The sequence below is a fragment of the Panthera tigris genome, chromosome B4 (genome assembly GCF_018350195.1).
Source record: "Panthera tigris isolate Pti1 chromosome B4, P.tigris_Pti1_mat1.1, whole genome shotgun sequence".
NCBI classification, from domain to species: domain Eukaryota; kingdom Metazoa; phylum Chordata; class Mammalia; order Carnivora; family Felidae; genus Panthera; species Panthera tigris.
In genome coordinates, this window is record NC_056666.1 from 45,468,277 (window position 1) to 45,496,040 (window position 27,764).

The window sequence follows — 27,764 nt, forward strand, 5'->3', positions numbered from 1 at the left end:
TGTTTAAAACAAGTAAAAAGTAATAGTACTAAGATTTCCACGAAGATCGAATGAGTTAATTTATAAAAAGTGCTTACAACAGTGCTTGGTATTTAGTGCTGAGTGCTCACTTATGTTTAATATGCGCTGCCCTCAGCTAAAACAAAATTTCCTCTCCTCCCAAAGCAGTCACTGATTGCTTTTCTGAAATTAGTGTTCAGAATGAGGTTTTATAGTAAGCGAAATATGTTTCACAATTGTTTAACAAACAATAATTATTGAAACAATAATTTTAAAAATACTATCAAATTATAGTCTTAAAAATGTCTAGATCTGTAGCACCCAGCATGTAGCCTGATGTAAAACAGGTGTTTAATAAACCTGTGATGAGCAAATAAATGAATGCGTTAATCAGACATACTTCCAGCTCCAAGGGAAAATTGGACCCGTCTAATATCACATCAAATATCACTACTCTACCCATCTTAATTAAAATGAGTTATTCTCCCAGATTTGGAAATGGCAAGAGTAAAAGTAAGCCTCCGCAGCCAGAAGCACAGGCTAAATCACACTTCCGTGTGGTGTTACCACAGAACACGCATGCCCCAGTCTCCACCACTGAACCAGAAACTGTGTGCCATCACTGGCCCCACTGCTACTGAGAAATGCTGCTACCCCCACTCCCATCTCTCTTCCCCACCGGGAAGAATCTTCCCAATCTTGCCTGTCTCCAAGGTAAACTTCCAGGTGGATTACTTGGATTAGCTGACCCCAGATCATATGCCTGTGCCCCAGCTGTCAAGAGCTAGGAGAGTGGGCTTTCTACATTTTCAGTTCATTATGGGAGAAGGCTGTTTACCATATTTAAGTTACATAAGGTAGGGCATTCCCTAAGAGGAAGAGGGGGGCTCAAATAGGGGCTGTCCCCATTTATAGTGGCAAACATCCAATATACAAGTCTTTTTACCCCCACTCCTTCTGCTTACCGTGGCCACAAAAGTCAAAAGAATTTTGAGTGAGTTGCAATCAAATGGGGCCAAATTCTTCAACAACTCTTGTGACGTGGCTTTTGTGTAATTGTTTCATAGTTTTCTAACTTGTTCATTGGAAAGACTGTAAGAACTCTAAGGAGATAATTAAAGGTATTCTTGTACTTTTTAATCCAAGTACAAAAAAAAAGATAACTAACGTTAAACAGCATTCAGAATGCAATTGTTTGGGGCTCCTTGTGGAATTAATCTACAAGAAACACAAATGATAGGGGCTGATGAGGGGAAGTCTATGTTTGATCTGTAAAGTGTGACAATCTGAGAAATCAACAGTGACTTGACAGTGGATGAAAGAGGAAGAATCAATGATTAGTAAACCCTGATACCACTGTTGATAAATGGTGGATGGTGGTTTTAGGTAATGCTGAATCAAACCTGGAGCTGTGGGAAAGGGTAAATAAAGAATGTAAATCAGGTAACTGTGGGAAAAAAAAATATTCCCTTTTGTTTCCTGCCCCCACACAGAAAGTCAGAAAAACATCCGAGATAAAGGAGTTTCTTCTTATGGATGGCGACAATGGGGATCACCTCTTCTCCCACTTTGATTCAACCATTCTACATTATGCATTTGCAACCTTGCACCTCTGGGCCTTTATAACGATATTTTTTCTCCACTTGGTCTGTCCTTGCCTCCTGGTCCCCTTTCCCCTTATTTCCACTAATTCAATGAACTCCAGCCCATCTTTCCAAATTCACTCCTTCATTTCTTCCAGGAAGCATTTGCTAACCCTCCCTTGGCTGCCAGAGGGCTACATTTGGATACCTTTCTTCATAGAGATGCTCCAGAGCACACTATTTATGGACATTATACTTAAGACATTATGCCATAAGAACTAATCTTTTGCATTGGATTATAAATGCTTCTGTTAACAAAAATGCTTTTGTAAACAAGTATTATGTCTAATTTAACTTTGTCTATCTAATGCCTGGCCTACTTTTAATATACAATTGCAAAATCATATACCCTAGCCTCACTGCTATAACCGGTAAATCAATGAGATTGGAGTATGGCCCAAGATATGTGTAGTTTTAACAAACTCTCCAAATGTTCCAAATCATCTGCAGCTTCCAGCCAAGATGAAGTAATAGTGACTGAGTTTAAACTCCTGCTTAAAACAACTGGAAAAAAAAAAAAAAAAGACAAGCTATATGAAAGAATAGCTTTCCGTTTTCAAGACATTGTGCATCAGGCAATGAAGGACTAGTCCCTGAGAGATGAGAAATAAGGTGAGCGTCCAACTCTTGATTTTGGCTCAGGTCATGACCTCATGGTCATGAGATCGAGCTGAGCATCTCTCTCCCTCTCTTTGCCCTTTCCCAGATCACATGTGCACACACACTCTCTCAAAGAACTTAAAATTTTTTTTAAATTATAAAAAAGAAAGGAAATAAAGAGAAAGAAAGCAGAATGGTGTCAAAGTAATGAAACCAAAAGATGGTTTGTGGAGATCAGTAACACCTCTAGCCTGATTGATCAGGAGAAAAGGCACAACTTACCAATAATAAACAGAGGGAACATCACTATAGGTCCTACAGATATTAAAAGGATAATAAGAGAATATCATATACCAAAAATTCAACAACTTAGATGAAATGGACAAATTTCTTAAAAGACACACTACCAAAGCTCACTCAAGAAAAATAGAATGTAGGTGCACCTAGGTGGCTCAGTCGGTTAAGCCTCTGACTCTTGATTTCAACTCAGGTCATGATCTTGCAGTTCATGAGATGGAGCATGGATAGCAGGGAGCCTGCTTGGGATTCTCTCTCTCTTCTCTCTCTGTCCCTCCTTCCCACTCGCATGTGCACACACACTCTCTCTCTCTCTCAAAAGAAATAAGTTAAAACATTTAAAAAACTAGAATGCAAACTTAACATTTCCAAAATGGAAAACATTTTAAGCAGTTCCTTTTTCTTTTCTTTTTTTTTTGGGGGGGGGGGGGAGTATAGGATTGCATCTCTTTCTCTTGCTTTTATTTTACTTATTGTCAAGTTACCTAATATACAGTGTAGTCTTGGCTTCAGGAGTAGATTCCCATGATTCATCACTTACATAGAACATCCAGTGCTCATCCCAACAAGTGCCCTCCTCAATGTCCATCACCCATTTTCCCCGCCCCCCAACCCCCACCCCCATCAGCCCTCAGTTTGTTCTGTGTATTTAAGAGTCTCTTATGGTTTGCTTCCCTGTTTGTATCTTATTTTTCCTTCCCTTCCATAGTTTCTTTAAAAGTTAAACATCTACCAGATGACCCAACCATTTCATTCTTAGGAATTTATTCAAAAGAAATGAATTGGTCTAAAACTTGTACCAAATACAGTAACTATAGGGGCGCCTGGGTGGCTCAGTTAGTTAAGCGTCCAACTTCAGCTCAGGTCATGATCTCGCAGTTTGTGAATTTGAGCCCCACGTCAGGCTCTGTGCTGATAGCTTGGAGCCTGGAGCCTACTTGGGATTCTGTGTCTCCCTCTCTCTCTGCCCCTTCCCTGCTCGCACTCTCTCTGTCTCTCAAAAAGAAATAAACGTTAAAAAAAAAAAAACTAAAAAAAAAAAAAAAAAAAAAGGAATTTATTCAAAAGAAATGAATTGGTTTAAAACTTGTACCAAATATAGTAACTATAGGGGTGCCTGGGTGGCTCAGTCAGTTAAGCCTCTGACTTCAGCTCAGGTCATGATCTCACAGTTCGTGAGTTCGAGCCCCACATCGGCTCTGTGCTGACAGCTTAGAGCCTGGAGCCTGCTTTGGATTCTGTGTCTCCCTCTCTCTCTGCTCCTCCCCGGCTCATGCTCTGTCTCTGTCTCTCTTTCAAAAATAAATAAAAACATTTAAATAAATAAAGTACAAATATAGTAACTATATTTGTGAAAGCCCTAAATGGAAAACCCAAATGTTCATCAACAGATGAATGGATAAACAAATTGTGGTATATCCATACAATGAGATACTATTCATATATATATGAATATATATATAATATGTATATTATATATATATAAAGAATAAACTATCAGTATATGCTGTAACATGCATATGAATGAATCTCTAAGAAGCTCAACCAAAACCAAAAAAAAGTCATACACTACATATATACTTATATAAAATTATAGAAAATGCAATTAATTTATTGTGACAGAAAACAGGTCATTGGTTGCCTAGAACGGAGGGATGGAAAGAAGGAATTATAGAGGGGCATGAGCATTTTGGGGTGATAGAACTGTTGTTACCTTGTCTTACTATTTTGTGTGTATATAAAAACACAAAATTAATTACTGCATACTTCAAATACATGCTGCAGTTTATTGTATGTCAATTATACCTCAATAAAGCTGTCATAAATTTTCTTAAGACAACATGGCAACATTTCAGACAATCAAAGGCACAATTTATCATGATTAGATCAACACTGTAAGATATGCTGAAGGAAATTTCTTCAGCCAGAAGGAAAACTGTATTAGAAACCCAGATCTATAAAAAGGAATGAAGAGCACCAAAGAATAATATGAAGGTAAATAAAAATGTTTTTCTCATCTTTAAATTTTAAAAAAGAAAATTGATTAAAGCAAAAACAATGTCTCATGACATAACATGCAGAACATGTATGACAACAAAACATAAAAGACTAGAAGGGAAAAATGAAAGAGACTGTTTCATTTTATATGAAAAATGAAGTAAAAAAGAGTAAAAAGAAGGAATAGTTGGGACAAAGAGAAAATATCAAAATGGTAGACAAATCAAATCAGCAATAATTGCATTAAATGGAAATGGCTAAATACTGCCATTAAAATGCAGAAATAGTATTGATAAAAATGAAGACCAAACTACATATTTTATGTCTAAACATGAAAGAAAGAGAGGTTAAAAGTAAAAGAATAGAAAAATGAATGCAAAACTAGTCAGAAAGCTGGAATGGGTATATTAATATCAAAGTGGACTTCAAGTCAAGGAATATGGAGGCAAAGAGGGACATTACATAACAATAAAAAGGTGAATTATTACGACAATAATCCTAAATTATGCAGAGCTCAAAGCAAAAATTGACAAAACTAAAAGGGGAAATAGACAAATCCACAATTAAAGTTGATTTCCACACTGTTCTCCCAGGAGAACTGAACAGAAAATCAGCAAAGATATAGAAGACGTGAACGACAGTATAAACCACACTGACCTAATTGACCTTTACTGAACACTGTATGCAACTACAGCATACTATAGTTAAATAAGAAAAAATTCAACCAAGTAAGTTTTATCTTTTTTTTTTTCAACCAAGTACATTTAAAAAAAAAAATTTTTTTTTTTTAACTTTTATTTATTTTTGAGACAGAGAGAGACAGAGTATGAACAGGGGAGGGTCAGAGAGAGAGAGGGAGACACAGAATCCGAAACAGGCTCCAGGCTCCGAGCCGTCAGCACAGAGCCCAACGCGGGGCTCAAACTCACGGACCGCGAGATCATGACCCGAGCTGAAGTCGGCCGCTCAACCGACTGAGCCACCCAGGCGCCCCCCAAGTACATTTTAAAGATCTAATTGGCTTTACTGAACAATTCATGAATTGGCAGCATCCTCTGTACCGAGTAGAGGGGAGCTCCAAAGGGCTACAGAAAAGGAAAGGTTCTTAAAGGCAGGACAAGGAAGTCATAAACAGAAAAAAGGATTCTTTCGGGTGAAGTCCTTCCTTTGGGGAATGCAGAGGGCCCATGTGACATATTACCTTACTGGTGCTGACTAGAAAATTCCTGACAGGTTAAGACTACATTTCTGGGGGAGGTTGAAACTGCAATTAGGTTAAGCATTACACCCTGGTTTGTTGATGTGGCCTAGCATAAGTGACTCCATTTTGGACCTGTGATTTTCCTTTTTAATAGTACTCAAGTGCCCATAAAACATGCACTGTGATAGACCGTAGTCTGGCTGGTAAAACAAGTCTCAATAAATTTTAAAGAGTTAAACTCATACAGAGGACCTATGATCATTATGGAATTAAATCTAAAAATAACAAAATGGTATCTGGAAAATCCCCAAATATTCAGAAATTAAACATACTTTTATGTAATCTAGGGTTCAAAGAAATTACAAGTGAAATTAGAAAGTGTTTTGAACTGAATGATAATGAAAACACCAAGATTTGTGGGATGCGGCTAAAGCATACATAGAAACATACAGCTTTAAATATTTTTATCAGAAAAAAAAATGTCTAAAATCAGTGACTTAAGCTTTTATCTTAAGCAACTAGCATATTTAATCCAAATAAGTTAAAGGAAGGAAATAATGAGCAGACAACAATGAAACAGAAAATGAACATACAACAGAGAGGAATTAGAACAAGAGCTGATTTTTAAAAAAATGTTATTATTTTTTAGAGAGAGAGTACAAGCAGCAGAGGGGCAGAGGGAAAGGGAGGGAGGGAATCTTAAGCAGGCTCCATGCCCAGCACAGTCCAGTGATGCAGGGCTCGGTCTCACAAACCTTGAGTTCATGACCTGAGCCAAAATAAAGAGTGGGACGTTTTACCGACTGAGCCACCCAGGCACTCCAGAGCTGATTTTTTTTTTTTTTAAGATCAAGAATATCAATACACCTTCAGTTTGACTGACCAAGACACAAATTACCAATATCAGAAATGGAAACAGGCATTGAAAGGATAAGAGACGCTTTTATGCCAATAAGCTGACTACTTAAGAGGAAATGGACAAATTCCTTGAAAGACATAAATGACAAAAATTGACATAATAGAAAATATAAATAGCTCCAGATCTACATTGAGTTCTTAAAAGCCCTGTCATGAGAATCACAGCACTGTATAAAACTTGATTCCCTTAACCCTTCCCAAGTCCTTCCCAAGAACTTGGGAAAACTCTATCAGAGCCTTATGCCAACAAATACTGAGAGATTAAATGAGTTCAGGCATGCCTTGGCAGTTAATTAAAATGGAACAAAGATTAGAATCTCAATCTTAATGTCCTTTTCCCTCCACCCACTGCCAACTGCCTCTGATCAAAATTTTGCACTGGAGTTTTTCATACTCAAACTGGATGTTTCCTGTCTAGCTTAGGTGTTAATCGGTTGGTTGATTACATTACGGGGGAGACAGAGGGGATATTTAGTACTTGGTGCAACAGTAAATGCTGGACAAATCTTAGCAAAATAATCTTTTATTTTTAGTCTCTTAATTGGGAAAGATTGGCTTTATATGGTGATGAAAGCTGAAGTTACAAATGCAAATCTTGGGTGGAGAATTTTCGGGGTGGGGGGGACAGGTGGTGGTGGGGTCGGTGGTGTTATGAAGACGGCATGGTAGTACAAATAAATGGAACCAGAAATCAGAGCACATTGTAAGAAAGGAAAAGTATGTTCTAAGTTCTTGAGTTGGATCCCTGTAACATAAGAGATTAACAAGAGAAAAGCATACAAATGTCTTTTAAGTTTTAAGTGACACAGGAGCCCTCATAAAGAAATGAAAACCCAAAGAAATGGTTAAACCTGTGTTTTATGCTAGGTTTGATGAGAACCGCAAAGTCATGGAAAGATATGATAGAACAAAGAGTATGAGCTATGTGTAATAAATGGGGGCAAACTTAGCAAGGCCTGTTTGTCCCTTTCTCTTCTAAGGATGCCCCCTTACCTATGTGTACAGCGAGGGCACTTCTCACATTAGGGTTAACAACCGGCTTCAGGGAAAGGTCAGAGGGTTCTTCCTGCACATGCCATTTCTCGAATTCCTTGAAATACTCACTATGCTAATGTGTCGCATTTTGGGGTATCATGTCCCGGACCCTGTCAACAGTAATTCATCCTTTAATCGACATTTGCAGAAATACTGCAACTGTACGCAAAGAATTAAAAGTAAGAAAGACTGTACGTGTTAACTTAGCAGAAAACTTACCTGGGTAGAGAAAAGTCCAAAACAACTTGCACTGTCCTTCCCACTCTTGAGCCTGCCTTTAAATCAGGCAAAGCAACCTCGGTTCTGTCTTTCCTTTCTTGGACTCCACTGGGAACAGCACAACTTTGTTTTCCAAAGAAAAGAATGGGAGGGGTCGGCAAAGAAGTCAAGGTAAGCTCACTTAAGAGAAAGAGTCTCAGAGAGAAGACTTTACACTAACATTTGTTCCACTTAACCCCCTGATGTTTGAGCTTAACTAATGCCAAATAATAAAGCTTTCCTCTCTTCCTATCAAACCAGCAAACTTAGACCCAAGCAGGGATCTAGTAGCTGTGAGTTCTCACTGGTTTTTCCATTCACTCTCATGTTAAATGTTGTAGGGGAGAATAATAACTTTGTCTACCCTTCTGCTCTTAGCCAAGACCCTCGTAATAAGAAACAGATGAACAAAACAGACAGAAAATAACATGTATTAACTTACATATACATGGGAGATACCCAGGGAAAAGTGAGAAACTCCCCTAGATGGCTTACAATTCAGGCTTAACTACCGTATGAATAGGAAAAGGGGAGGGAAGATGTAGGCCTCTTAGGGAAGAGTAAGTAGGAAGTGATTTTAGGAAAGATGAATGGGTCCTTAGAAGAATAGGTGGGAGGTGTGACAGTCGGGACGAAGTTTGGCTATTTTTCCTAGTCTTCTCTCCAGGGATAAGAATCATTTTTCCCTGATCAAGCTCCCAGGGAGGGGATTTATGGTTTATGACAACTGTGTTCCTTTTGGAGGATCAGTCTTTAGACAGACAAGGGGAGCTCAGAGAAAGCCTCTATCTGTATTTGCTGTTTTAAAGTGCCCACCTGAATCACAGTGGCGTATTTTGAAGGGGTATATTCTGCGGCTCCTTCGGTATCGTCGTATCATATTGGGCTTTGTGTCAGGAAGAGCCATGTTCATTTTTAAAGCTAATTTCGAGAGGGGGGAGGTTCAGAGTCTACAGCGGGCTCCTTCCAGGAGTTTACTGAAAACAAGAGCAGGAAACACAAAATATTTCCCTTATTATCTGTTTCCAATCACAGGTATGGGCAGCACTGAACTATGCTCAAACCTCTCTTCCAAAGTTGTATTTTATTTGAAATACAAACAAGAAAAGTGGGTTTTGTTGCCTCTGAAATGCAAGTCACAGCAATGAACAATCGGCTATTTTAATTTCTTGCTGAAAAGAATTGACACTTTTATTTTCCACTGTTTTATTATAAAAATCAACATTTCATTTGTTACAACTCAGCTTATTGTAATAATCAAAAGGGGATTTATACAAGGTATTTTTATACAGTTTACAATTAAAGCACTTATTTTACAAAAAGGGGGAAGTGAATAGTGGACAAGGGCTGACCAAATGTTGGCCATTTAAATATAAATACATCCTTGCAAAGCACCATCGTACCAAAGTCCATGAACAAGAAACACCAGCTGACTTTAAGACAATAACAAAGATTAAAGCTTAAGAAAAAATTTAAAAACACAAAGGATAAACATCTGAAAGCAGCACCAGATCCTTCACTTGCAAATAAGGCTAGTCCAGCTTAAGCTCTTGGTATCCTCTTCTTTTTACATTTTCCTACTAACCCCAGATACTTAATTTCATGTAAAATTAGATTTATTCACTTTCTTTTCCTTTTAATATTTATATTTATGCATTGATAATCATACATATATGATATATATATCCCTGGCCTTCTTACATTTGTTTAAAAAAAATGGACAGTTAAGCATAAGCAAAAAGCACATTGTCTCTACATCTTTGGTGTAGACTTTTGGGTAAACCCTAGATAATGGTGGAAATGTAAAAGTTTTCGTTAGATCTATACTGAGTACAGGAAATCATTGTTTATAGTTCTATCTGTAAAGTCACGAGGATTGTTTACAGCAATAAACTTAGCAATAGCTTAAGGATGCTTTATGAAAAAGAAAAACCAAGTAAAATTACCTGGACTGAAGGAGGGTGAGGATCGTCAGTAAGACCGAAGAATCTACCTCCCCTTCTACTCAGGTGCAGGCTTATTAGTTTCATGAGATGCAGAATCAAGTCCAACAGAAATATCCTGAGTATATGGATTCACAATGCTCATAATTTAAAAACTATAAATGTAAAATGTTATCTCCTGAAACTGAAAATTTTAAAAGGCAAATTTTGAGACTAGTATAAAATGATGCCATCCCAGAAGTCAGAAACCACACATATGCTACCAGTACTTTCTAAAATCATCTGTTGTTTCTCTTGGCTCATTTCAGGCTCGGGATAAAGAAAGGAATACCAAATAAAATTAAGTCTGAGTTTAAGAATTCTGAGAACATGTTTTAAACAACACTTGATTATAAACTTATGACTCAGTCCCTGTCTACACTTAGTGTATAGTCTCATTTGTGGATGCCCTAACATTTGTTGGCCAACTGATGATATTCACATACTCAAATCCACACCCCAAATATACGATGTATGTCATTATACAGACTTAAAGCTTATTAAAAGCATGGCATATCTGGGGTATGAAAAGCCCAAGATTTTTGCTTCTGAATTTTGTTAGATGTGTAATGGTAACCAATATGAAGCTCTTACGGCGTGCAAATCAATGAAGTGGCAAGTTTTCCCTCAGCAAGAGAAAAAGCAATTTTAAAAACTACATTTCTAGGAATCAAATCTAGGCACATGACTGACTAGACTAGCACAACTATCACAGAGGAGCCAACCTGCCTACAGTAAGCCTCTCTGGTACCAGAAGTAGTCTCTACTAGGATTACTGGTATAAGGTTACATAAACACACACAGACGCATTTAACAGGCTAGGTAGGTAAGCCATACCTACTAACTGTACTTGGAGTAGTCTTCATTAATAGGCCTTTATGGCAAAACAAAAAGATTCTCCCCCAAATTAATTGCTACCTAACACAGATGGTAGAGATTTTTGTGTATTATCAAAGTTGGAGTTGGCCTTCTACAAATTATTGACTTTAGAGTGTTTTAAAATGATGAACAAATATATAATCCTCAGTCAAGCTAAAATTTTACTGCTCAAAAGCTCTGCCCCCAAATTATTGGCCTATTAGATGAAAATGTACTGTAAAGTCTTCATTTCTAAATATATATCATCCCTTTAGAACAGATATTCTCAAGTGTCAGATACTTCTTGATAGATCTCAAAGTACTGTTATATTAAAATTAAGATAGTTAAAATAACTAATGTTCTGCTGGACAGACATCTCATGTATGCTGCTATAGAAGAGGGGCAGCAAAGGTCAAAGGCGTAATAATATTTCACAAAAGAAAAATTAATACTGAGAAATTCTATCCCTTAGCTTTTTTTTTTTTCTTGTGAATATGCCATTATCTGATTTAAGCAGCAAAACCCCTTGGGTCACTGTTCAGAAGACAAGGGTTCTGCAGGAGCCAAGTTCAAAGTTATAAAAGCACAGTTATAAAAGACCACTTCAATGAAGGTGAGCCTACTATAGTACATAAGCACAAAGTATACGATGCCAGAGTTCATTTCTCAGATAATTTTAATCACATCACTAACTAGACATGCTTTAAGACCGGTGTTCAAAATTAAATACTTAAGTATTTAAGGAAAATAATGACATTTTATTCATTTTACCCTCATGGATAGTGAATATAGCAATACATCAAATTCAAAACCTTTATCCACTTTCCCCCTGATTTGTGCTCATGTTTATTTTTTATCTTCAGTTTTTCCAATTAAACCTCTTGTGTTTAATACTAATCAAGATAGTTTGTTACTTAAGCTTAACTGTCCATGTAGCCCGAGGGCCAATCTTTCCCGATTTTTGACAATTCTCTCATTTAAAGGTACACCCCCCCACCCCAATATTAAGAATCCATCTCAACTACCCAAGAAAGAGGACCCTGAGATTAAGCGGAACTGCCTTCAAATAATTTCAAACAAATTGGCACACAAATCAGTATTTTGCAAGAAGAGGCCATTGCCATCGCAGTACAAGCACTTGAACTGAGATACAACAAGGCAATATTCTTCTTAATTCGTTATAGTGCAAGTTTCCACATGGGAAGCCCACCAGATAAAGATGCACATTAAAAAATGTAAACATATAGAATTCTTAAATTCTAATTGATACCCAGTTATTGCTAACCTTTCCATCTTCATTTAAGTGTCAGAGGCCCCCGTGTCACAGAATGCAACTCCAGTGTCCATTCTGTTAGACTGTGAGCACTTTGTTCCACCGACAGGAAGAGTTAATGCAAGACACTGATGGATCACCATTTATTTATATGCAAACTCAAGGGCACCTGATTCATAGAAGGTGCCCCTGACAATCTAAGCATTATTCTGAAACCACATTTTTTCTCATTAAAAAGTTTCCTCAGGTATTTTTAATTGCTTATAAAGTTACTTCACCCCTGCCAAAAGTCTGAATCTTTTCTTCCATGGTTTTCTCTTGGGCCCTGAAATCCAGAGAGGCCTCAGCAAGACAGAATTAAAAAAAAAAAAAAAAAAAAAAAAAGAAATCATTCAAATAACTGACTGACCAACATCTGTTAAGGTAAAAATACATTAGTTTAAAAACACATTCAGTTTTAGCAGAGAAGTGCTGGAAAAATGTAAAAAGCAGGAAACTAACTTCTGGCAAGGTGGCAGAGCAGTGCTAGAATCATTCCACACGTCAGCCCTAAGAGCTGAAGAGGCAGCAGCCCCAGGACCACGCAGGTCAGGCAGGTGGCAGAAGAGCCTTCCGTTACTCCCCTCCACCCAAGTTCTGACAGCTGAGAAGTCAACGGTTGGCCTTCTCGTTTAATCCACATTGTTAAATTTGTTAAATCATCTTAATCCATAACAGGATAAGAGAGAACACACAAAAATATATAAGAGGTGATTATAAGAATAATTTGTGGATAATTTGAAAACAATCTAACATTCACATTGGGTAACAGGAAGATATTAAAGTCACGTCACACATTAGAAGAGGTATGTATGTAGACATCACTCAGAAAAATTGGCCTAAAGAACATGAAAATGTCACAAACAGTTAATAAAGGGAAAACCTAATGATAACAAAAAAATTCTCTTTTTAAATAGATTGTCTCTAACTGGAACATATTTAAATGTTTTACTAGAAAAAAAAAATATATATAAATGATTTCATATTGTGGTATTATATGCTGAAAGTACTGCAAGGATATATGATTAATTTACAACAAAACATAATGGTTAAATTTGTAATTCTTAAACATTGCCTATATGTGTTGTGAAAAGATATTTTAATGAGCATTAAAACAATCTTGGAAGAGGAGCACTAATATGTCTAACCTTTGATCATTAAGCAAAAACATCAGTCAAACTGAAGAGCTAAGCCTACAGAGGAACAGAGCTAGTAGAAATATTAAAATGAAACCTTAATTTAGAAAATTCCATTTTATCAATCCTCAGATAAAAAAGCTTTGAATAAATCGTGATATCTTGGCAAAATGGCCTACAAAGCTGCTGGGGGAGGAAGCAAGGTAAAAACACCTAGAGAAAAAACGAATTCTTCTGACAGAGGCTGTGGGTTCTAAGGTAGGGACAGAAGACTTGCACACACAAAGAGCCCCACACCATCTGACTGGACAGCTCATCTCCTCCAATGGCAACACCCAGAAGGGATTTTTATAAAGACCTATTTTCCTCACTAAAATAATGGGATTCCTAGAGAAAATAAAGCCCTTTGTCCAAAGTTAGTTTTAATACCTTTTTTTCTTTTTCCTTTTGTGATTTCTTAAACTTATTGGCCCTCAAATGTTAGCTAACATGAAGGCTATTTGGCTACTTCCAAGTATCTATGGTTTGCTGCTCTGAGATGGACTTGAATTTTTCTTCTTCTTCTTCTTCTTCTTCTTCTTCTTCTTCTTCTTCTTCTTCTTCTTCTTCTCTTTCTCTCTCTCTTTTTTTTGGTATTAATAAAGCCCAGACATTCCTGGTCAGTGATGCCTTTATTATTCCTGTTTCCTTTGTACTCAGTCACTTCACTGGGTTTAAGGCATGCTTTGTGTATTTAGTTTGCAAAAATAAAACTTTTAGTACAAATTTATTTTTTATACAAATTTTTATGGCACAAGCAGCAAATCTGCTGTTTTAAGAAAATATATAAATATCCTTTTCTTCTGTACAAATATCTCCAGTATTCCCTACCCCATTTATAATTTTTAACTGTACATGGTCTGCCTCATCTTTCTCCAATAGCTCCCTCCCCCCCTCCAGATCTCAACCAAATTTGTATTTACATTTTTGCGTTGGAGGCAGTCAGAGGAGGAGGGCCCCTCCTCAGGAGGAGTCTGTACAGGGGGAGGGTGGCGGTGGGTAGAGGTGATGAGAGTAGCTCCTCTCTGTGTATGGAGAGGGTGGGCAGCTTTCATAGTTCTCTTCTGCTGACAAGTATTGGCTTCGGGGCGTGGGAGGCGGGGGCACAGGCTCTGAGTCATAGTTCAAGTCACTAGTGTAGCCCTTGGCCGTTGCCACTGAGGTCATCCTCCGGCTGGGAGCATAGTCACTGTCACAGACATCTGTGCTGCAGGGTGTGGTAGGGGGTGCAAAGTGCCGGTAGCTATATGGCCTGTAGCTGGTAGGGGGAGAAGATCAAGAAGCAGACACTTAGTTTTATAGAAAAGCAGTTTCTTCTCTATCAGAATACAGAAGTATTAGATGTAAACTTCAGGTTGAAGATCATACACTACTACAATTAAAAAAAATTTTCTTGATGTTTCTTTATTTTTGAGAGACAGAGCATGAGCAACAGAGGGGGAGAGAGAGAGGGAGACACAGAACTCACAGCAGGCTCCAGGCTCTGCGCTGTCAAGCACAACCCGACGCAGGGCTCAAACCCAAGAACTGAGATCATGACCCAAACCGAAGTCGGACGTTTAACCAACTGAGACCTAATTTATTTCTTGTTGTTCTGCCTTTTCAAGTTCAGCAAGTTTGCAGCATGGCTAACTAATAAAAAAGGCATTGAAAAGAGATGAACACACTAGTGAAAGGAAGCGCTCATTTCAAAGTGCTAGCTCTCACTTCTACTTCTATCTGTAACTTCATGTAGCATTTACATTTGAAATATAGTAAAGCTGATCTTATTTCATATTTATCCCAATCAAGGTTTCTTTATATACTCCGTCACCAAAGTGACAAAAGAGGGGCAAGAGCACGTGCAAAGCTGAGGTAACAATCCACTAAACACCCAGTGCTACAGAGTGTGCCACAAGACCCCATCCCAACACAGAAACCATCTGCTAGCACCCAGGGTTGGTCTCAAAACAAATGGCTAAAGGTTACACGACCTGCTGAGCAGGTTCTCAAGCGGTTTTACTACCAATATTGACATGAGGTCATAGCACTTTTTAGGTTTTATCTTTCTGTCCAATCAGGTTTGAGCCTTGATGAACATTCTAGGCTCAACTAAAAGGCCAAACACTTCCATTTTCATGTTAAAAAAAAAAAAAAAAAAAAAAAGCTAGGAAAAAAGGAAAGAAAATCAACAAAATTCTTTTACATTCCAGTTCAGACAAGAATCTCAACAAATGATGAAAAGTGACTCAGAAGAAAGAAACTGGGCTTAATTTGAGACGTGGGAAATGGTCAAGTAAGAAATGTTTTTGATGAAACAATGTTTTATTCAATTTAAAGAAATAACTTTTTAAAAATAAAAATTTGGGGTCTTTCATTTTGTTTTTTTCAGTTTTGAGGTTTCTGCTTTCTCTTTCGGCTTTTTAGAACAAACTAGTGGCAAGGAAAGCAATTTACAATAAAACACAAAAATATCAGCTCAGAATCAGGCCTTAATCTTATGTATATAAACTGAAATGGGAATTCTGAGTAAGATATTATCAACAGTTTCACTTGATTTCTACCTATCTGTACGGTTTTATCAGGGCAATTTGACTGGAAGTCTAGGAAACACTTATCTAGAAGATAATAGGCACTTGAGGGACACTGATAAACACAGCACTAGGTTTACACAGAGTATCAAGCCGCTGACTTTCTGCTGGCCTTTGAAACAAGATGGAAAGAGTAAGGTAAACACTAGTCCTTCTCCTGCTTAACATGCTCTACAGACACAAATCAGCACAAGGGGAAAATGTCCCCATTTTGTCTTACAAATAGATTTCATTTATTTTAGTGAGTTGTGATTTATTCCAGGCAACTTTATGAAGAATTTTTCATTCCAGATGGTGTAATACTGAAGCAAGGGCTGAACTTAAGCTTCTCCCAACTTCTCTCAAATTCTGTGCTCTTTGCACCCCTGCAATTTTACAGCTCTCACAACTCTTTGAACTCCAGTCCTATGCCAATATTCCATTCCTAGGCCACCAAACAAAGCTAACCTGAGCAGTAGCCTATTTTGTAATCAGTTATTTTGGTGGGTAACTTTTCCTTACAATACTGCCAAAGCAGTGTTGGGAGCTGACTCTACTTCATTATTATAAAGTCAACACTTGTGACTCTCTCTAAAAAAATGTGTAATGCCTGAAAAGAAAAGGATGTGCGGTAGGGACAACATCAGCATTATCAAGACAAGATGCCTAATCTCTCTCATCATCTATTTATGTAGGGCTACATCAAACCCACTACTTCTTTCTTCTAATAAATACTTCCACTTATCTTACCTGTAGGACCTATGAGTGGAAGGACTATTTGAAGAATAACCAAATTCCATAGTGTAATGTGATCGCTCTGTGGCTGGGGATGGCGGAGGGTTCAAAATCTAAATGGAACAATAATTAAATTATTACAATAATTATTACAATAATAATAATGCCAGATAAAGACCATTAGACTTTCTTTACACTCTCTTCCTTCATCTGTTTGTATTCCTTTCCCTTACACAGTTAGCACAATCTTTCTTTCAAAGAACTGACCTCAAATAGTGCTTCAGGAGTGGGGCTCTCTACTCCTTAAGATACAATTTCATCATGGCTAAACAGTGCAAGGTAATAAGCAGAAAATCTATAATCTGTAAGTCACTGGTTTAAGTTCAGCACAATAGGGTTCTGATTTTTTAAAATTATAAACGTTTAGAGAAAAATCACTGACTTAGGAGAAATAACAGGCATGCTTCCTTTTTTGGGAGGTTACAGAATGAAGGTCATCCTAAGTCTCTCAGGAGATACTATTTAGTAGTTCTACTTTTACCCAAAATATGAAATTACTGTCTAGTGCCTTCAAATATGCTGGTTAATACACAGTAAACTTAAAGACTTTAAAAGTGCTTGCATGGTGGTGGCAAATCTTTCCTAGGAGCCTTATATGCCTAAATAGTATACTAAAAAACTTTCTAAGTTACCATCACTAAGCACTCACATTTAAAGAAGTTAAAAGTCTAGGATCCTATTTATCTTAGCATTCAAAGTGAAACAAAGGAAAACAGACTGCTTACTGCAGGGAAGTAAGTGCCTTTGGTGCTTGAAGAACTACTTGATGATGCTCCTGTGACATGAGCTCGGTCATAAGGGGGTCCACTGCTTCCCCCCATGATACTGAGGGAGCTGATCATTGATTTACCTCGAGACATTCCTAAAATGAAGGAGGATAAATACTGAAGATGATTAAGATCTATACAAATTATTTTTATGTATAAAATATTTTTATTTAATACTAGGATTACAAATACCAATAGCCAAATAGTTTGATTTTAAAACAATTTGTGCTCTCGTTTCCTAACAATAATTGAAAATGCTTAATGCAGAAGGGAAACGAATGTTCTCTAGAAGTGAACACTTCCACTGAGAGCTGGCCTAGAACAAGGCCAAGAATAGCTCCCATCCCTTCCCCCCAAGGATAGAAGCAGCACTCTTCAAAACAAGAAGTTTTCAACTTTAGAGGATTTGCAGAAGAAAAGGCCTATGGAGAGTGGAGGCTGTAAAGCAGGGTAGATTAAACAAGAGATTTGCTCAAAAGGAAACTAAATCCACTTTTAAGGGCATGAATACAAAGTATGGGAGATTTTTCATCTTTTTCATCTAATGTATGCAAATGTTGTTGGAATCACAACCACCAATGCCAGAATTCTATTTTTTCCCAAGTTACTTCCCATATTCCACTAACTGAAAATAGGTATAGCAAAATAAGGAATCATTATCATTAACAGTTTCAAAATCCTGTTTACTTAGAGTTACACCCAGAATAAGTTCTTATTTTCTGACAGCTTTTGCCCGGTAACTCCTTCTCCATATTCATTAAAATAATGGGGGGGGGGTCTTTTCACTATGGGCACCAGAAAGCACTACAAGAAAGCTGTACTTTGCTAGAGCAATATCGTCTACTCAAGTACACAGAATTTCTGGCTACTTGGCTATGCCAAAACAAACCTGCTATCAACCCAGCTATTTCCAAATCTTTGTTTGCTGAAAAGGAATCCTAATCTATTTTTTTGCACCTTCAATTCCTGTCCTCAGTGGTCCTGAGGTCTCCTAATAGTGCACCTAAAGGACTTGTGGTTTATGACGCTTTACCAAATGTCTAGCTTTCACTTTCAGTAGAGTACATCCAGAAATACAGTATATGTAGTGCATGCAGTAAATGCAATCAGTGTATATAAATGTGTATGTATTTGCTTTATATTTTTTGGACAATTTCTACTAAGATCTAAGATCTTCTGTATAAAGAATGCTAAAAGTAAAATATTTATTCTTATAATTTTTTAAACCCAAAGGAGTCTAGTTTGAAACAGACTCTAGGCAGTATTTTGTTTCTATAAAGGAAATTTGGCAATGTTGCCAGGACCCAAGACTTGATTCCCAATGGATCAGTCTTAGCTCACCTGGAAGAGATCCTGACAAAGAACTTGGGTGTGGCACATAACCAAGGGGCACAGAAGCTGGTCCATGAACTACATAGTCATTAGTCATGGTTTCCCCATCTCCCTTCATACGTGGACACAACATTCTCTGGCAGATGAAGTATATGGTTCCAGACACAAAAATGGTGACAATTACTCCAATAACTGAACCAACTGTATTGGTGGCCTGTGGAGCTGGTTCCTCAGTTGGATCTAAAATGAGAATGCAGTACAGTTATATAATGGAGAAACAACTGCAGACTCAAAATAGTTATTATGAATACATGTACACCATGCCCTATGGGTATATAAATACCATTAGAAATCAAAATGAACTATCCTTAAGCAAAGATAGAAATAAAACAATACACTGAGAAGTATATCTGCAAACTGATAACAAAGATGTAAGTGAGTTATAGTTAATCATTAAGCTTTAATACAGAGACAGTTAAAATTTATCCTACTTTATTATTTTTTTTAATGTTTATTTATTTTTGACAGAGAGAGAGAAAGAGAGAGAGAGAGACAGACAGAGCATGAGCGGGGGAGGGGCAGAGAGAGAGGGAGACAACGGAATCCGAAGCAGGCTCCAGGTTCTGAGCTGACAGCACAGAGCCCGACATGGGGCTCGAACTCACAGACCACGAGATCATGACCTGAGCCGAAGTCAGATGCTCAACTGACTGAGCCACCCAGGCGCCCCATCCTACCTTATTTTTTAAAATTATTTATTTATTTAAGTAATCTCTACACCCAACATGGGACTCGAACTCCTGACCCCGAGATCAAGAGTCGCATGCTCCTCCAACTGAGCCAGCCAGGCGCCTCATCCTACTTCATTTTGTATATCATAAAATAACAGGGTTATTTTGAAATTTCAGAGAAAATTTTAGGGCCAAAAGGGATGTACCTAGAAAAGTCGTCAAATGTTTTAACTGGAATAACAAAGAAGCCAACTCTGCACCAGCAAGGCACGAGCTCTGAGCCTGATTTTAGGTTTGAAAAGTGACATATAGGCCTGGTGAAAGGAGATGAGAAGCTAAAGATGAACATTAGCTCTCAGGCCCAATATGCTGGTACCTTCAGGGTAAGTCTAGTGAGGGCAAGAAACATAAGGTGTCTGGTACCTGAGTGCGGGACTTAGAAAGGTGAGAGCATGAGAGAACCAGAGGAAGACCCTGCCCGTGGCATTCACCTTCATCAGATCCCTGAGCTATCTAAGGCTTTAGAAGCAGGTGGCATCAATATTACAGGTAGAGGGAAATAGCAAAAGGCCTCATCAGATTTAGAGTATTACTCTTCTATTTAGAAGGAAATTCCTTCCATTCTGAATAGTCAGACTGTATCTCGCAACTGCAGATCTTTTAAAAAACCTTCCTTCTGCTTCATCTTACCTTAAATCTCCCACCCACAGAGTTAAATTCAGCCCCTAATAGATTAAATAAAAGAAATGAAAGAAAATGATATCATTAAATTACAAAATATGCAGGGGCTGTCAGTTACATATTTTGTCTGTGGACTCTGGGGTACAGATCCTCCCCAGTCCTTGTGAGCAGCCATCTATCGTACTCCCTTCCAGTGCCTTGGCATTGCTTTCTAAGGCCAAGCGTCAAGACAGAATAGTTTATATTCACTATCTCCAATGCTTAGTCTCTGGGTCACATCCTAACTCACTGAAATCAGGCTCCTATCCTCATCGCCACAGTGAAACTAGTCTGGCAAAGGTCAGAGTTCTCCTATTTGCCATTTTCACTAACTCTTCATCTTACTGACCTCTCTAAACATTCAATGCTGCTGGCTCTATGTTTTCTTCTCAAAAATGTCTAAACAGTATCCTTCCAAGATACCACTCTCTTAATTTTACTGTCTCTGATTCTTCTTTTTTCTGTTTCCTTTTGTTGGCTTCCTTCTCTTCTGTTGCCTCTTAGGTGCAGGTGCTTGCCAGACTTCCTTCTATCTTCTACTATTTTCCTCTTCTACGTAACTCTCCCTGAGAGACTTCATCTACTGCTTCAGCTTTAATTATCTTTAACAGTAGAGGCCAAATCTCTCTCCTGAGCTACAGACCCATACAATTGACAACTTCCTGAATAGCTTCAGTGGGATAAGCTCATCTCAGCAACTTTGAAGAGACCTGTCTACACTGCAGTCGTCTTCACCAATATCTGACATGTTTCCTAGATTCCAGGGGTAAAGCAGATCATAAATAAATGATGGCACCTGTGGCAAATCAAAAGCATTTAAATTAAACTTAAATTTTAAAAATTAATAAAAAAAACCTGTATCAGGCAAACATTACATCTGAGCCAAGATATGGAATGGTCCTTCAGTTTTCAGTCCCTGCTACATACTCTAGTTAATGACTCCAGCCACTCAGTGAGATACCTATGAGTTAACCTAAACTTATCAACTACATCCAACTGGTTACAAAACGCTTTTTACTCTATTTCTGAGATAGCTCTGAACTCTATCCCTTCCTTTCCACCACCACTGCTCCTCTTGATTTAGATAATCATCTTCTGCCTAAACTACAATCGCCTCCTAAGAATTTTTAAATTATAGGCTCCAAGTAATTAGATGGTGAAAAAAATTTAGTGGGTTACAACAAGCATTTTAAAACAGAAAACTTCAGAATACATTCTACATAATATAGGTATATACTATCGCATGACTCGTTTACATGTACACCCCCATCTTTGTACTCCTCTTGAGGTGATCCAAAAAGTGTGAAAGCAACCAATGTGTCATTTAGCTGCCTCTAATCTTATATTGGCAATGCATCTGCTTTTACAGCTTTCACAATTACATAGCCATGCTGGTCCTTCACTTAAGTTTGTCAATGGCTGTTATTCTGGATGCTCTCTGGGCTTTTTAGAAGAAAAGCAGAGTCTTCTATGATCTCACCCTTACTGTATGTTCTTTTGCTGATATCCCTCCTCAAGACATAGCCTACATTTTGGCATCCCATTTACATGTAGTTTCCCAGAGGTGCCTGTTTCACTCTGCTTTTGAATAGCATATTCTCTCTGCTTGGAATGCAATCTCTCCACTTATCTGTACAATTAACTCTATTCACTGATCAATACCCAATTTTAAGCACCATTTTTCTAAGATGTCTTCCTTGATGAACCCTGTTTTTATTCCTGAAGATCTGACCACTCGCTCTGTTGTGCTACCACTCGTACAGATCTCTACAACAGCACGTTTAGTATCATTTACCACACTCCTTAATCAACAGTATCTACTATGAACCAAGCTATATGTTATATACATTAAGTTATTTAATTTTCTCACAACCACCAGGCTAAACATTATCTTCATTTTAAAGATAAAGAAACTAAAGTCTAACAATAAATAATTTGCTGGTAAGAGGTGGAGCCAGAATTCAAATCCATCTCTACTTGGCTTTAAAATCGCTATTTTTATGGTGCCTGGGTGGCTCAGTCAGTTAAGCATCTATTGGTTTTAGCTCAGGTCATGATCTCACGGTTTCATGAGTTCGAGCCCCGCATTGGGCTCTACGCTGGCAGTGCAGAGTCTGCTCGGGAGTCTCTCTCTCACCATTGTTCTCTGCCTCTCCCCCACTCACGCTATCTCTCTCTCAAAATAAGTAAACTAAAAAATAACAATAAAATAAAATCACTATTCTTACTACAACCTCAACCATAAAAGACTCTGAGAGAGGGAGAGAGAGAATCCCAAGCAGGCTCTGTGTTGCCAGTATAGAGCCTGACGTGGGGCTTGAACTCATGAAACTGTGAGATCATGACCTGAGCCAAGATCAAGAGTTGGATGTTTAACCGACTGAGCCACCCAGGCAACCTATGAGTAAAGAGCTTTTAAATGAATTTTATCTAAATTTCATTAAACCAGTTTGACAGGGTAGATCTGATTTATGCTGAATTCCACTCAGAACTAAGTTTATCAATTTGGGATATATTTTATGTCAGGGCATGGTCAATAGTTATGAACCCTGAAGAAACTATGGGTTATGTACCCTAGAGTCTTTAGGCCTAGGGGTATAAGATGGCCTAAGTATCTTCAGGCTACATTTTAAGGAAGCTATTAAAGTCACTGAGAAACTGGTAGAAATATGTCTAGAAAAAAATGAGAGATGATAAACATCAGAAATGATGTTCAGAAACTCTCAAGCTTATGCCACCAACTGATTTCTACATATCTAAATCATTTGAGAATTTCCTAACTCTAGTTGTGGCAAAATAATACTTATTCTTCTCTGATGCTTTCCTAAATGTTTCTGTGAAGAGCTTTGTGCATAAGAAAACCACTGTCTTTAAGGAATTATTACAAGCAAAACATAAAAGATCTTGGTACAAATAACTAGCTTAACTTTAATGCTTATTTCTTAATAAGGAAATTCTAAGTGAAACACATCTTTTTTTTTTTTTTTTTTTTTAATTTTTTAACGTTTATTTATTTTTGAGAGAGAGACAGAGCATGAATGGGGGAAGGACAGAGAGAGAGGGAGACACAGAATCAGAAGCAGGCTCCAGGCTCTGAGCCATCAGCCCAGAGCCCGACGCGGGGCTCGAACTCACGGACCGCGAGATCGCGACCTGAGCTGAAGTCGGACGCTTAACCGACTGAGCCACCCAGGCGCCCCGTGAAACACATCTTTAAAGAAAAAAAGTATTTTAAAAAGTCTCCCAGAAGCGTAATATATAAGATTTTAGTCCTACTTACAACAATCCAGTTCATCTGATTTGTCACTGCAATCCACATTATGATCACATTTCTTATGTTTTCCAATGCACTGACCGTTGGAACAGCGGAATTGATCAATTAAACAAAGCACTGGGAAAAAAATGCAAACAATTTTCTTATTTTCACTATCATGTAAAGTGAAACTCTGCCAAGAGACAAAAAGTACTTTCTGGGTACAAATGAAAAACAAATTAGACTTTAAAATATAACTTAAAAATTATTCTCTAGAGATTTCCATTGGTAGAGAGAAAAAAGTGGAAAAAGAAATCCAGCAGGAAATTTCCTATTTTGCTCTACTCTGTAAAGAATTAAAGAATTCTATCTATGTGCATTTCTAGATACTAAAAAAGTTCTAGAGAATTTATTTGCTCATTTTTTACCACGTTAAAGGTTAGTAGTGCAAAGAGGAAAATGTGAAATTATTTTACATTGTAATCAATTAATCCACTACTTCAGAGCTCACTGGAAACAAGGACTACTTACCACTGAGCCAAAGCAATACTCTGAATTTCAAACAACTGAACATTAATGGGAAAAAAAGACTACACAGCCAGGCCCTAGGAAGTCTGGATACCTTCACAGTTCTTCTCATCTGACTTATCCTGGCAGTTTGCATCTCCGTTGCATCGGAGGGCACCATCGATACACTGCCCACTGGCACACTGGAACTGGGACTCCGAGCATACAGGGCAATTGAGCTCATCGCTGTGGTCTTCACATTCAGTAAACCCATCACACCGCCAAGCCACAGGGATACAGTCAATTTCTCCGGTGAAACAAGTAAACTGCTGAGGAGAACATGTTGGGGGTTCTTCAAATGACCAAGGGGGAGGGGAGTGACAAAAACACAACAGTCACACAAAGGTACAAACACACCTAGTGAAGCTCATTTAATATTAACATGCGCAAAACACTTTTTAATAAATAAAGTTTGTAAACTATCCCTACTAATCAGAGAAGAAGTACAATTTTTACACTACCACATTTAGATTCACTAACTTGCAAAAACTATAAGGCAGAAGTTTTCTCAAATTTTATAACTCAAGCAGGATTATTTGCAATCCATTATAATCTGACACATAATTTAGGAATAATCACTATAATCACCAACCTCTAAATATTTTAAAGTTAGGGAAAGCACTTTGAGTTGCAAACTCAACCCAAAATGGAACACCATTTTAATTTTAATTTAAAAGAACTGACAAATAAACTACAGTTATTTACACTTGGGTATTTGGCAGGAAGTTTTTAAAAAATGAACCAGTGAGCCTGTTACTTCAAGGAAAATAATGGCAAAATCATAACACTGTACTTTTGAAGCATATTGTAACAATGGAGCTTTCAACCAGAAATTATAATTTTGGACAATCTGTATCTAACATGGTAAGTTTGACAGATTCCCAGTACTTAAAAGTTTTTTCTTTTTTCTTTTTTAATGTTTATTTTTGTGAGAGAGAAAAAGAAGAGAGAGGAGAGCATGGGGGAGGGGCAGAGAGAGAGGGAGACAGAGGATCCAAAGCAGGCTCCACACTGACAGCAGAGTGCCCGAAGCGGGGCTCAAATCCACAAGCTGTGAAATCATGACTGGAGCTGAAGTCAGACACTTAGCTGACTGAGCCACCCAGGTGTCCCTAAAGTTTTTTCTAATGAGACTGGTAGTGAGATAAACATGGGGTTTTTGATATTGAATAATGAAATTCATCAAAATCTGAAGATCTGGGAATTTTTGGTTGGAATTCTAGTATTTCCAAATGACCACAGTGTAAGGTTACAAAATCAGGTCTGGGTAAAATATCCAATTAGAGGACAAAATAGACCAGTGGATTTTAATTAAGAGAGTATGAAAGTTCATATGGTTTCAAATTCCACATTGCAACTAAATCTACAGTAAACTACCACTGGTCAATACCTGGTGTAGAATTCAAGATATATGTATAATTATTTTAAAAGACTATTATTATAGTTTTCTATTTTCCAACTACATTTCAGGCTAAATTTCCTCATATATTTCAACCCAAACTACATATTACAACAGATTGAATGCAGAAGTAGACATGAGAATCTGGCCTAACATTAAAAGAGATATACAAAAATGTAAAAACAATGCCACATTTCTCACTAAAATTAAATTACTTTGCTTCAGAAAATATTGTTATAAATTTTAAAAAATAATTTTTAAATATTTATGTATTTGAGAGAGAGAGAGAGTGCATGCTCACAAGTGGGGGAGGAGCAGAGAGGAGAGACAGAATCCCAAGCAGGCTCCACACCATCAGAGAAAGCCCGATGCCAGGCTTGAACTCACAAACTGTGAGATGACCTTACCCAAGATCAAGAGTGGGGCACTCAACCGAGTCACCCAAGGGCTCCAATATAGTTATAATTTTCTTAACAGGTTTAACTTTAGAACATGTAAGCGCTTATTATTATTATTTTTAACAAATTTTTTTAAAGTTCTTGGTTTTAAATTCTACTACAGTAAATATAGATAAACATAACCCATGCAAACACAAGCTGTTTGGGGCCCTTTTAATTTTTAAAAATGTAAAAGTTGCTAAGGCCACTTTGAGAATTGCCATTCAAGCCCAATTTCCTTGTTTTGCAAATAAGGAAACAGGCTCAGAGAGACTAAGTGACTGCCCAAGGTCATATAGCTTCCTACACAAAGGGATAATTAAAAATAAAAGATAGGACCAAAAGGACAGCCTCTCTAGTTTTAGCCCATTGCCTTTATACCCCAGGCTCCTGGACTTCATTTAAAACCTTCTCTCTTAGAAACTTCTCTAGATAATGTAACTTTGTTAATATCAGAAAACCTCTTATCTTTAAAGTAGAGAATACTGGGGCAGCGCCTGGGTGGCTCAGTCAGTTAAGGGCCTGACTCTTGGTTTTGGCTCAGGTCATGATCTCATGGCTTCATGGGTTTAAGCCCCACACTGGGCTCTGTGCTGGCAGCTGGGAGCCTGCTTGGGATTCCTTCTCTCCTCTCTCTCTGTCCCTCACCCACTCATGCTGTCTCTGTCTCTAAATAAATAGACAAACAAACAGACAAAAAAACTTTAGAGAACACTGCAAATTACAGGTGAACATTTTACATGGGGAATTTGAAGTATTATTTATAGAGGGAATTTGAGCCTATTTTGTATCCAGCACTATACTAGATCATGTGGAGAATAAAAATAGGTAAAATAGGGTCCATGTCCTTAAAGAGCTTATAATTTAATCTGGGGCTAGGAAGAGAAAGAGACTAATGAATATAAAACACAACATTACTCTGAACTGTATGTCAGGCAAACTGTGGTAACAAGAGTTACAATTCAGAGAAAGGGGGGCGGGGACAATAATGGCTAGTGAAGGTTTAAAGATCACGAGAAGACACTCCTTGAAAAATAAGACTTAGGACGGCATGCAAGAAGAGAACTACATCTTTGAAGTACCGCAAGTAAAGCCACAGAGGCAAAACAAAACAGAACAAAACAGAACATACAACAGTGGTCATCAAACTCTAAACAGCCAAACGAAAGTAAAGAGAGAAACGAAAGGAGACAGGTAAGATGAGCTCAAATGAAAACACATCTTGAGGGTCAGGAATTAAGATTCTGTGTTTCATTTACCTCCACTGTATAATCAATGTTAAATCACACACACACACACACACACACACACACACACACACACACACACACACACACACTTTCTTAAAGATTTTAAGTAATCCCTACACCCACCATGGGACCTAAATTCACAACCCTGCGATCAAGAGTCACACCAACTGAGCCAGCCAGCCGCCCCCGCAAAAAAAGTTGTATACAAACACTGACTACGGTTTTATTCTTAAGAACAGAAAAAATGAAAACAATTAAAATGTCACTCAACATGAGAAAAACTGTGGCATATTATCCAGTGAAACACCACTCAGCAATAAGAAGAAAAAAACTACTGATACATTCCACTATATGGTTGAATCTCAAAAATAATCTCAAAAATATTAACCAAGAGAATCAGACACAAAAAGAATACATACATCGTTATTCCTTACATAAAATGCAAGAACAGACAAATCTAAATTATGGGGATAAAAATCAGAATAGTGCTTACTTCTGGAAGAGAACCAGCTGGAAAAGGGCTCCAGGGTACTTTTCTTAATGACACACTGTATATCTTGAGTGTTGGTAACCCATTTGTTAAAATGCTTTATTAATGTAATACATGCATTTAAAAATTTTAATACATACATTGAAAATAATCACAAAATATGACGAAAAAAATCAAAGTTCTTTTAAAAGACATT

At 37.6% G+C, this 27,764-nt stretch overlaps 2 protein-coding genes across 4 annotated transcripts in view; one reads left to right on the forward strand and one right to left on the reverse strand.

The window, feature by feature from the left end:
* Nucleotides 1–15,634, forward strand: part of BCL2L14 (BCL2 like 14) — a 53,565-nt gene extending 37,931 nt beyond the window's left edge. For all 3 annotated transcript variants that reach the window (XM_042991768.1, XM_042991770.1, XM_042991769.1), the window contains one exon: nt 15,471–15,634. In XM_042991768.1, coding sequence (XP_042847702.1) covers nt 15,471–15,530 — 60 coding nt within the window. In that variant the 3' untranslated portion in view covers nt 15,531–15,634. The remainder of the gene's footprint in view (nt 1–15,470) is intronic.
* LRP6 (LDL receptor related protein 6) overlaps nt 11,648–27,764 on the reverse strand; it is a 176,611-nt gene continuing 160,494 nt past the window's right edge. Inside the window, exons 18-23 of the mRNA XM_007076312.3 lie at nt 24,048–24,284; nt 23,453–23,563; nt 18,731–18,961; nt 17,348–17,484; nt 16,578–16,675; nt 11,648–14,536 (exon numbers count right to left, since the gene is read on the reverse strand). Coding sequence (XP_007076374.2) covers nt 14,242–14,536; nt 16,578–16,675; nt 17,348–17,484; nt 18,731–18,961; nt 23,453–23,563; nt 24,048–24,284 — 1,109 coding nt within the window. The 3' untranslated portion in view covers nt 11,648–14,241. The remainder of the gene's footprint in view (nt 14,537–16,577; nt 16,676–17,347; nt 17,485–18,730; nt 18,962–23,452; nt 23,564–24,047; nt 24,285–27,764) is intronic.